The 11,464-nt window shown below is 43.5% G+C and overlaps 1 protein-coding gene across 3 annotated transcripts; it reads left to right on the forward strand.

Moving 5' to 3' along the window:
- Positions 1-2,878: 2,878 nt before the first annotated feature.
- On the forward strand, positions 2,879-8,394 carry LOC104581510. Of its 3 annotated transcripts, none has more exons than XM_010229172.3 (13): positions 2,879-3,015; positions 3,444-4,246; positions 4,332-4,447; positions 4,547-4,634; positions 5,016-5,240; positions 5,827-6,026; positions 6,140-6,587; positions 6,670-6,770; positions 6,860-6,900; positions 7,264-7,426; positions 7,532-7,676; positions 7,762-7,880; positions 7,959-8,394. In XM_010229172.3, the coding sequence occupies exons 2-13, from the start codon at positions 3,484-3,486 to the stop codon at positions 8,115-8,117; spliced, it is 2,568 nt and encodes an 855-aa protein (XP_010227474.1). In that variant the 5' UTR covers positions 2,879-3,015; positions 3,444-3,483; the 3' UTR covers positions 8,118-8,394. The 3 variants fall into 3 exon arrangements, with proteins under 3 accessions (XP_010227474.1, XP_010227473.1, XP_010227475.1); XM_010229171.3 differs by having other exon boundaries at positions 6,104-6,587; positions 7,959-8,355; XM_010229173.3 differs by lacking the exon at positions 5,016-5,240 and having other exon boundaries at positions 6,104-6,587; positions 7,959-8,355.
- The last annotated feature ends 3,070 nt before the right edge of the window (positions 8,395-11,464 follow it).

An 11,464-nucleotide genomic window follows, 5' to 3' on the forward strand; every position in this document is an offset into this window, starting at 1 on the left:
ATGTTGCAATTTAAGCCTTTTTTTCTTTTCTTTTGAGTAGCATTATTCGCGGGAAGTGAAGGATTGGAAACAATATTAAGTTATCAACTGGTATACCGCAGCTGAAGCTGAGGAATGTTTCATCATCCACACTACATGATGAACAAAATGACAATCCATAACACGTTATGTTGCAATTCTAGCATCAAATTGGTATACATTGTTGAAAATCTTATCAATTAGCATGAGTTCACATCATGTTATCCTCCACTTCACACAAGAAAACTTGATTTAGTTTGCAAAAAAAAACTCTCAGGCACTTCCCATGCTTTCAATCGGAGCTCTCTTGAGGTAGGCGTAGTGGGGTCCAAGAGGTTCGCAGGTGGATGAAGCTAGAGCCACCAGAGCAAAATTCCCGAACACATTTGGTAAACAAAAATGACAGCTCTCAAGCAAAATAGGCCAGCTCTCGTGAAAATGCTCGAATACTTGCAAATTCGACGGGTATTTAAAATTTCACTCAAAATGGGCCTTGCTTCTAGTTCAAATGTTTTACTCCGCGATTTACCCCAAGCGGCCACCACCCGAAAACTCCCTCACCGTCCCGAAAAAAAAAGGAAGTAAATCGCTAGGTTTTATCTCCGAACCCCACACGGCCACCACCGAGCTCGCGGTTGCCGCCCCTCTTTCTGCTCCACGTCCATCCCTCCCCCGCGGAATCCAGCTTCTGCCCCTGGCAGTGGTCCTCCCGTGCACCGGTTTCCCCCCTTCCCCGCCCGGCGTCGAGTCCTCGTGCCCCGTCGCCCCCCACCTGCTCCTTCCCCGACGACACCACGAGCCAAGGTGAGCCCGTGCTCTCCCCCTCTCTCCCTCTCTGACTCTCCCTCCAATTTTTTTAGAGGAACGTGTAATGATACTTACATAAGCATTGGCGGAGGACATACAAATTTTGAGGTAGGGACGTGTAATGATACTTACGTGTAATAAATATTTTTCTAAGTTTGCAAAATATATTTCAATAAATTTGTTTTCAGACTTTTTAGGAGACATTTTTTTATTGTTACATCTTATGATATATCATATAGTGATATTTATTTTAATTATTAATTTTCATCATATTATATGCCAAATCAACCATAATCGAAAGATCATAATACAAATATCTATACATAAAATATACGGCAATTATTATGATTTGTAAAAGCAGTTCTTCGGTGGGGTGAGCAGAGATTAACAACTCAAATCTGTATAAGAGTAAAACTATAGTTATATTTTGATTACAAAGATATTTTCATACATACTGACTTAAAAATATCAAGTAGATTTTTTGCTAATAAACAACACCCTTTCTCCATAGTTCGAGAGATATGCTATCTTATGAAAAATAGCTACACGATCTGAAACATAGTTTGTGAGTCTGTCAAAATCAGAACTCATAAAACAATAATACACCACGTGGACATCAACAGTAGATAGCCAAAATAACTAAGAGTGCAGAAGTTGCGTCTCCCGAAGAACCCGTCTTTGCGGGCTATATTGTCGTCGATTGCGCAAAGTCACGTTGGAACGCCACACACACCACCTCACACGGGCGTTGAAGACTGGCTGCCGATGTAGGGGACAATTGACCCGTCGTCACTGCCTCCTACGACGTCTTTCTCAGACCCCATCCAAATGCATAGCTTGGCAAGTCATCGCCATCGCTGCCTCAGAGTTAAATTAGTTGAAAATTTGCAGATTTATTTTATATAAAGACGCAAATGGAAAATCTAAAGGACCAAACAAATGTACATCTAGCAACGATTTAATAATTTGTCTTAAAATTAATCCGAATAGAAGTAACTTGATGCAATGGTTACGTCATCCAACACAAGCTTGTCCTTCCTTCGTCTTAAACATTACGAGTAATCATGTTACTTTCATTTGCTCCTTGGGTAGTTTGCCCATGGCCCGAGCGCGGCCCGGTGAAGCCCGCCGGGCAGGCCCGAAAATGCAACCTCCAGGCACTGGAGCGGCACCAAGCCCGGTCGAGCCGGCCCGGGCCCGTTAAGGCCCCGCGGGCCTCGGGAAAGCCCTTGGGCACCGACCACCAGCCCAGGCAGCCCAATAGCCTTTTTTTGTCCGTGCCAGCGAGAAATTGGGTCAAAAGGTGGGCTGGTGTGTATTCTGGCACAAGTGCGAATGTGGTCAGCGCCGGGCTTGGACAAAAAGATCGAAGTTCGATAAAGTTATTAAATGCTCGCTAATTCGATTCATTAACTAAAGAACCAAACATGACTTTCTTTTGAGATCGTTAAGCTTAACGATCTGAACGAGCGAGCTCGGCGAGCGCTCGTTAAGCTCGTTAGCGAGCTCGTCTCGTACATCACTTGCGAGTGGTTACTGAAACTTATTTTGCTGTTGGAATTGAGTTGTTATTTCTCTTTTGTTGTGTTATATTTCCAATCTTTATAGCCTTGTTTAACTTTTGATATATTTTGTCTGCTACCAAAATTTATCCCAAACGAATAGGTAATGCCCAAAAATTTAGATCAATGACATCTATTATCTTAACGAGTTTTTAACGAGCTTAACGAGCGCTCGCGAGCTCTTAACGAACCGAGCCGAACAATGGTCTCAAATCGTTAACGATAATGATCTTAACGTACCGCGCTCTTAACGAACCGAGCGTGCTCGTTAGTCAGCCCTTACTCAGCGCTTGCAGGGGAGGTATCGGGTCTGAACCTGCTAGCCCCCGTATTTTTACTCCCACGAGATGAGTGCAGCATTTAGATTAAAAAAAAAGAAGTTAATCGGGCCGTGCCATGCCAGCCCGACGGGCCTGGGGTGAGGCTCAGTCTAGGCACAAACGGGCAAGTCCGCCGGGCTTCCGGGCTTTTCAGAAAAGCCCGGCCCGATAGCCACCTGTACGAGCGACCCAGCCCCCTCGCTCCGCGGATCTTCTTCCTCCTGGCGCGAGCGCCGCCACTCATCACGCTGCCGTGTGCCCGAGCCCCCTAGCTCGTCTTCCTCCTTGCTCGAGCGCCTCCACCGCAGGTTAATCTCCCCTTCGATTCTCTCGCTCCCGACCGTTTCCCCTCCCTTCACCCCACGAACGGATTCCGCCCTTTAGATCCCGGTTTCATAATCTTCCCCAATTCGTAACTGAGGCAAAAATCAAGGTAGGGCGGCCTACTGGGTCCTCCGCCATTGTACGTAAGGCAAACAAAGGTCACCAATCACCTAAATCGTAGCATCTCGGTTGCTGGTTTGGAAAATTAAGACTGCAGAAGGCCAAACGGGTGTTCAAATTTTCATTGCAATATCGTGCCGTGGCCAAATTAGATTAGATGGTGTCCCAGCAGTTACCTGATTTTCGCTCAGATTCGTGAAATCGTGATTCGTCACTTCTCTATTTTATCATAGGTGATGCATTGCTGCTGCCTTTTGAAGCTGCGATGTTTATCTTCGGTGGTTTCTCGCAGGTCTAAATAGTTTTCTTGGAAACCGTAGCGGTGCTTGGACATGATTGATGACGAGGCTGACTTGGCCAACATCGCGGATGCCCTGGAAGAAGATGTGCAAGCCGCTGCAAAGTTTCGTCCCAAGCCTCGGGCCAAGTCCCGAAAGCCATCCATGGCATCCAGATCTCAATTGCCCAATCCTCGTGTGGAAAAACCCGATGAGAAGGTCGAGGCATCAAACCAGGATAATTTGTCTCAAGAAATAACGCCGTCGACCCTCCCTGCCAGCGAAATTACTGGTGCTGCAGCAGCAGCTTCCGAGGGTGGTTTTGGCACACTTTCTGATGATGTGTCGACAGTCTCTGCTGTAGGTAGAGTTTCTCCAAGTGAAGACCGCAGTCACGATCTGTCTGAAGTGCATACGCACCAAGGAAACTTGGTGGTTTCAGATAGCCAAGCATCATCCTCCCATTTAGGTGGCAAGACAATTGATGATTTGGCTGATTTTGAAGGTCTGTGTGACTCAAATGCTGAACAGGAAAGGGTTGCAAAGTTCAAGCCAAAGAATCAGCTGAAACTCAGCAAGGCAGCATCCAAGTCACGGAAGGTGGACCAAAAGGCGGTAGCTTCCACTATAGACGTGGCCTCACAAAGTAAAGATACTAATCAAGCTCGTACAGATCAAGAACCTGTACATACCTCAGATTCTCAAACATCTTTGGGAACCAGTAATAGTGTAGTTGACAATTTAGCTGACCAGGAGAGCATCCTTGAGGAACCTGTTCAAGAGGAAACGGTTGCAAAAATAGTCTCTGAATCGCGAGGTAGGTCTTCACTCAGGGTTGTTGGTACTTTGTAGCAGTGATAATTCTACTGAAGCTAATATAAAGGCCAATATTTTTACTTTAGATGTGGTATCTCAAGATGCAAGAATTGACAGCCCTGATGAAGTCCTCACCAGTGATATACATCCAAAACCTAGAGATCAAGAAGCCATTGCAGTTCCAGACTCTTGGCCACCACAGGTTAGTGGGTAACAAAAGGTTCAGTAAAAATATCCATTATAATTTCGAATAACTGCTCAAATAGTGTATACCTTAGGCTTGTCATTTGATTGCTTTTAGGACGATACTAACATTGATTTAGACTCTCAAGAGGAGCTTATAAATCATCACATTGATGATACTCAACAGATCGTTGAAGAACCCTCAGGTTGGTGCTTATTTACTTCTGGAACTTCTTTTCCACGTTGCATCTTGTAGTCCAAAGAAATGGCATTGACCTCTTTATTGGCTCATTAGTGTGTTTTTCTGGAGTTTTGAAAAAAGTCCTTAAAGTAAATGAGACTCAAGCTAATCCTATTAGAGAAAATTGACACAGTACCACTACGTGAAACTTATGATTCCAAAATACCACTCAAAAAAGGTAACTCTCCAAATACCACTACAACTCAGTTTTTTGGTTCCAGGATACCACCACCGTTACATCCCGTTAGTCAAACTGTCAAAACCATCGTCAGTTTTTAACTTATACCGAAATTACCCTCCGGTTGGCCTAAAAAAAATAAAATTCTGCCCTAACACCTTCCTGCAGCGCGGTCGCCGGCTCCTCCCATAATGCCCCGCCCGCTCCCACGCCACACCGCCGCCGGCTGCGCCATCGGCTCCCCCGACCCCGCGCAGCTCGCCCCCGCCGCTGGACTGCCGCAAGCCGACCCTCCCGCCACTGAGCTCGCCGACAGGCACCACCACGAGGCCAGCAGCAGCCGTTTTCCTCCCACGACCAGCAGCAGCAGCTCTCGTCCTCCTCGGTTCCTCGGTAATGGCTGCTTGTTTCCCTAAGTCACTGAGTATGTCAACCCTGCTTGTAGCTACTGAAATGTTGTTGTATTCAGCTGATTTTTGTTGTTCAAACGATGTCCAAATTAGGACTGAAATGCTGTCCTAATTTGTATTGAAGTGCTGCCCAAATATTTTCTGAAATCTCGAGAGAATCTGGACATATATGCTGTTCAAGTTTGAAGAGGTAAGGGTATATTTTGGCTCCTTTAGTGGCTGTTAGAGACCGTTAGTCAATAGTGGCATTTTGGGTTGAAAAACTGAGTTGTAGTGCTATTTTGGAGAGCTAGGTTTTTTGAGTGGTATTTTGGAATCACAAGTTTCACATAGTGGTATTGTGTCAATTTTCTCATCCTATTATAAACCCATGCTTATTGTTTTCTACTATCAGTTTAAGATTTTCTCACCAAATTCTGAGTGATATTAATGGGGCTACCTGGCATTACTTTCATTCAGATCGGACCAGACCGCATGAGTTGTTGACTGCTTTATTATTTTGTATAGCTTTGGCCAGCTTTCCTGGTACTTATCTTCTCACGAGGAACAAACATATATCTCTGTTACAGCTGAAGCAACTGCTAAATTTCAACCGAATGTTAAAAGGAAAAAGGGCAAAGGTAAATCAGTAACGTTTATTCTACCGAATGCTTCTGACGGGGTGGCTCCTGCTGATACCAGTTCCGAATGGAGCAACATCAACCATTATTGTAATGACTTAGGGGCGGACGAAAGTTTGAACAACTTGCTTGAGCAAACAGCTCAAAAGGTAAGTTTTTGCTGAAATTTGCACCTTTGACTAGAGAAATTTGCAATGTCTCTACTCTTACATTATTCTTTTTCCAGCATTCTCTTGCTGAAAGACAACACTCAAATGATCAGGAATGTACTAACAGGGAGAGCCAGTACCATGAGGGGGGACCATCAGATCATGCTGTTGAAAAACAACCAGATTTATCTATGAATCTAAGAAGCAGGAAAAAAGTCCTGAAAGTTGGGATGTCTGAGCACACCACTGATAATAATTTTGATGAAGACTACGTCGAACCTTTAGCAGCCGAACAAGATAATGATAGTGGCGAAGAGTACATTGCTGGAGGAAAGCTGAAGGTCAGGAGAAAGTCAAGGGCGAAAGATACAAATAAAGAACCTTTGAGGGGTTCCAAGCGCACCTCGAAGGATTCCACTGTAGAAGAATCACAACAGCAGAAGCTTCAGAAAGAAAAAGGTGAAGTAACACCACGGGGTCGTAAGAGAGCCTCAAAAGATACATTGGCAGAACAGCCTGCAAAGAAGCTTGCTCACAGAATTCGTCAAAAAAGAACAAAAGGTATCGAGCCAAAATAACTAAGCCAACAACTTTACATAATATAAGCTCGTAACTCTTGTATTTTTGGTCTTTGTTGTTTTAGAATTCAGAACTTTATTGGAAAAACCTGATCATGAGATAGATCGCATGAAGCTAAGTGTGACGCATCTCAGGTTGTTACAAGAAGCGAGAGAGCGAATTAAGGTGAGTTTTGATGATGTGCATTTGGTAATTTTATGTGTGAAAGAGTTCTTATGCTGTTAGCTCATGATTTTTTTTTGGGCTCTTCCTAGAGTAAAACAATTCCGTCAGGCCCATCCTACTCTAATCAAAGGTCTGTTTTTTTGTTTCACTTCAAATATTGTACACATATTTTTTTTCTCTGTATAATGTTTAGCCATATCTTATTTTCGATCCTGATATTTTAGGTAAATGTAGTAAAATACCGATGGCAATAATGCTATGGATTGATTTTGCAAACTTTCTATTTTATTATGGGGATACTTAAACTTTTCAGATAGATTATTTGAACATAGCATTGTTGCTGTAGTTGTTTGGTTCCAGCATCTAGATTTGCATTTTTCTTTTTGATGGGCTGGCTGCTATGCTATAGCTATACAACTTCAATCACGTTGTTACTGACTTTTTCCCTGCCGTGTTCTTTGTTGGTGTGTTTTCTTTTGTTTATGCAAAGCAGCTCCCAGTTTGGAGATACGGATGATTTTGATCCTTTTGGAGAGTATGATAACGGGAGAACAGAGAATCACATGTTTGAAAATACCAAACTTAATTATCATTCATACATGAACAAACAAACACGAGCCAAATGGTCAAAAACTGACACTGACTTATTTTACCAGGTATTTAAGAAATCAACCACTCAGGCATTCATTTCAATGTTTTTGTGGCTTCCTTATCTGTTGGTGACATTTCAAATTGTTTTTTATCTATTTATTCTGGTCTAGGGTCTTCAACAGTTTGGTAGTGACTTCGCCATGATACAACAACTATTCCCTGACAAGACCCGCGATCAGGTGAGGCAAAAGTTTAAAACCGAGGAGAAAAAGCATCCAATGCAAGTTCACGACGCTATCCTACATCGCTCGAGAGGTAAGAAGTTGCTCCATGAGTGGTCCAGACCTAAATTTGCGACTTTGCTCAAATTAATGCTTCTGTTTTACAAAACTGTACGCAGATAATTCATATTTAAAACAAGTGATAAAAAACCTCAACATCGAAGATTTGCCGATAGGCATCAACAAAAGTACGCATAAACAAGAGGACACATCGAATGAAGTAAACCCTGGAAACGAGGTATTTCTGATAAATGACAACTGTTTATTATGTTTGTGATAATTCCATTAAACCTCGCTTTATTTTTCTGTTTTAAAGAATATGCTGGATGATATCATCGACGGCGAGGAAGAGAATGACCCGAATTGGTCGGATAAAGGGCAGGGCACGCAGGTGGGGTCAGAGGTCGAGGAAGCGGGGGAGCCTGTTTCTTCTGCAAAAGCTGATCCCGACCTTGATGTGTTTGATTGGTACTAGCCCGGCAACCAATCGTGGTAACATCGATTCGTGCTCTCATGATTCTGCCAATACTGTGATCTAGAGACATACAATTTCCCTTGTGAAATTTTTTTTTGGCTCACGGGATTGCTTAGATAACTGATGCAAACTGTACATTAACCAGGCCGAATACAATTTTGTTGTACTCTTGCTTCTATGATGTCTAGAACCAGAACATATGGGTATAGTAGTGTGATTTTCTTGATGCATCATAAAACAGCCATGTTGTGTCATCCTCTTAGCCGAGGAACTTAAAGACAAGTTCTGGTCAGATCATCTGAAGGACGTGAAATCTTGCTGCTGTGCTCAATATGTGTCAGCATTAAGAGCTTATCAGAGGCTAAAATGTGGGTCAACATTTGGTTTCAAGGCCTGGGTCACTCCAAAACGATAGGCCCATTATGACCAACCACCAGCCATCATCAGGCCAAAATGTGACTCAGAGTCACCATCTTTCTTTCTCTCTTTTTTTTTTACATCCTCAGAGTCACCATCTTGGCTTGAATTGATTTTTTTTTCCCAATAGACTGGCGCCTGGACTGGTTAATTGCGATGGTTGGATGGATGTTTACAGCCAGTAGTAGTAGATAGATTGCTTTGCTTTGCTTGCCTTTTGAGTCTTGAGTTCTTGACCTTGCCGCGTGGATCCATCGAGATCGATCAATACTGGCCGTCCAAATAAGTACGGAGTACGTATGTATGTATACGTACGTCGAGATCGAAGGCGACGTACGGTTAAATTCCTTCTTGGTAAAAGACGTGTAGATCGATGGATCCTGTGTGCGATTTCCAGCGGTTAACATCTCTGATGACATGACAGAAGCAAGCAGCCAATGATAGCATATATGTGTGTCCATTCACCGGGAGCTACGCTACCGTATATACGGCCGGCAACTGGTCGCCAATTTATGTCATTTCATCGTAACAAAAAAAAATACAACTTTGACCGATAATTACTAGATGGTACTAGTACGATATTCTTATGACAAAACATGGTACCATGTATTGAATTTTCTTTTTTTGATTATATCGGTTTTTAAGAGATGTACTCCCTCCGATCCATAAGTGTCGTCATTTTGCACTAAATTAGTATAAAGTTTGTAAGTGGACGACACTTTTTATGAATCGGAGGTAGTAGTATGTTTTAAGAGACGGTGCTATCGCCTTTTTTTTTCGGGATCTGTGTACATGTATGTAGTGGAGTGTGTTTACATATATACCTCATTCTTGCAGTAAGTACTACGGAGTACTCCATAGTTTTTTCCCCCGAAAAGAATGGATTCCTCCCGGCCTTTGCATCCATAGTCGAGCCCGTTGACATGTACATATGTTATCTTGGTAGTTAAAAACAGAAAAGAAAAGAAAAGAAAAGCGAGATGACATTGAAAGGTAAAGAGAAAAAGAACAAGAAAAAGTTGTAGAGGACTTTTTTTTTATCTTGAGACGGTACAGAATAAAAATACAGAATAGAGAGGAGCTGGGATGACTTGGTCGTCGTCTACGTATCACCATGGGGATCCCCAACACGGCAGCACGTTGACGTGGTCGAGCCAGGAGCTCTACCGGTGACACGTCACCGTCCAAGTGGCTGACACACGCACGCATGCCACCGTCCAAGTGGCTGACACACGCACGCATGCCACGATGGCTTATCCGACGGCTGCGATACGTCCATGTGGCGAATCGGACGGTGGATCGTTTTTCTTTTTGCTAGGTGCTGCGGCTGATCCAGGGCGCCTGACCACGACCAGACCGGGCACGCAGCTGAGCACGTTAATTCTTAATTCCTTCCTTTGTGCAACAAATTGACTTGTCACCAGCTTAATTTGCCCCCAAATTATGGTTGTTCATTTCCTGTTGGACCAAGTTTTTAATTAAGCAAAAGTTGTTGCTGCTATTTTTTTTAATGATATGTTGAGCCGTTGGCTTAAGCAGTTGGCAGTTGTGCGCGACAGTTAACACTGGTAGCCGATGATAGTATTTATTTGTTTGTTTGTGTGTGTGTGTTAATTAGTGGATCCAAACACTTGTAACAACAGGAGGACATGAGACAAGCTAATGTTGTGTTTTTCTTTGTCTTGTTGCTATCGGATGTTAGCCACGTGGTGCTCTTTTCTTAATTTTGCATCATCACTGACCTGTCTTTCACGGGTCTATCATCCCAAGGTACACAAATACGTTGCTCTCATCTGGGATTCACAAATGGAGTGCTTAGCGAGTACCATATATACGCTGTAGCTGCTTGCTAGGGAGCAAAAAAGAAGAAGAAAATCTCAAATTAACACATCCTCCTTGCATCTCCGGATGGCAATTGGTGCATCTCCTTGTAATGTGGGCCTAAGTTGTCATACACTCAAATTGAACAAACCCTAGGTAGAAATAGCATCCCCTGACCATAAATTTTGCTCGAACCACCATGAAATTTGATTCCTCTTTTGGTGTCATCATGTCTGTAGATCCAGGTGTGCGAGACCACCTTGTTTGCGAGATCGGCCGTGTCCAGGCGGGGTCTGGTATTCTTTCCTTTTTTTTGCGACAGATGCCGGGTTCGATGTATGTCGAGTGGTAGCTCGGCAAGGATGAGGTATTGCCAGGCCCGAACTCGATGAGCCCGAGTGCCATCCCTACTTGTTATGCCGTTGCAAACTTTTCTCAAATACGAAACCAACAATATACATTCATAGCACGTAATTAACATTGTTTCAGTTCTTGGTGAAAGATAAGCCTCGATCGGAACACATTGACGCTGTTTTTCGGGAAAAAAAAGGAGCGAGTATATACTTATCATCCTTTTGGCAGGTTTCAAAAGGTTGTGCTTTGCGGCAACCAAATCTTGCAGATCGCAATAACTATCAGCAAGAAATGATATAGGAAAAAGGCAGAAATGTGGATTAGGAAAAAGGGAAAAAAAGGGAAAAATGTACACCAAATCCACCTATTAGTGGCAGCCAACCAAGTCAGCCCCTTCTCCTCCCCACTGGAGGCAGGGTTGTTTTCTCAGACAAGTAAGGCGTCTGCGTGCCCATGACCTGCTGATGTATCCAAGTTCCCAACCTCATCTCCACAGGCTCCACCCAGACAAATGAGAATGCAAAGCCCAGTTGACCATAGTGTGCAGTGCTCGCTTCCCGGCGATAGGTAGGAACGCGGTATCACCGGCCAGCAACAGCATTAGCTAGAATGAGAGCGTCAGAGCATGTGAGGAATGGGGTGACTCAGCCTTCTCTCAGCGATGTCACATAGGATAAAATCTGTTGTGGAAGAAAGAGAAACGAAAAAAACCACAAGCCTTCTCTTAATTAAGAGATGATCTCTTCACAAGAATA

This window comes from Brachypodium distachyon, chromosome 1 (genome assembly GCF_000005505.3).
Source record: "Brachypodium distachyon strain Bd21 chromosome 1, Brachypodium_distachyon_v3.0, whole genome shotgun sequence".
NCBI lineage: Eukaryota > Viridiplantae > Streptophyta > Magnoliopsida > Poales > Poaceae > Brachypodium > Brachypodium distachyon.

Bases quoted from the DNA above. Each gene is read 5' to 3' on its own strand.
- LOC104581510 (XM_010229171.3), top strand. From the start codon at position 3,484: ATGATTGATGACGAGGCTGACTTGGCCAACATCGCGGATGCCCTGGAA. The intron at 4,635-5,015 runs GTTGGTGCTTAT...ACCTTCCTGCAG, and splicing joins GATCGTTGAAGAACCCTCAG to CGCGGTCGCCGGCTCCTCCC. The intron at 7,881-7,958 runs GTATTTCTGATA...TCTGTTTTAAAG, and splicing joins AAGTAAACCCTGGAAACGAG to AATATGCTGGATGATATCAT.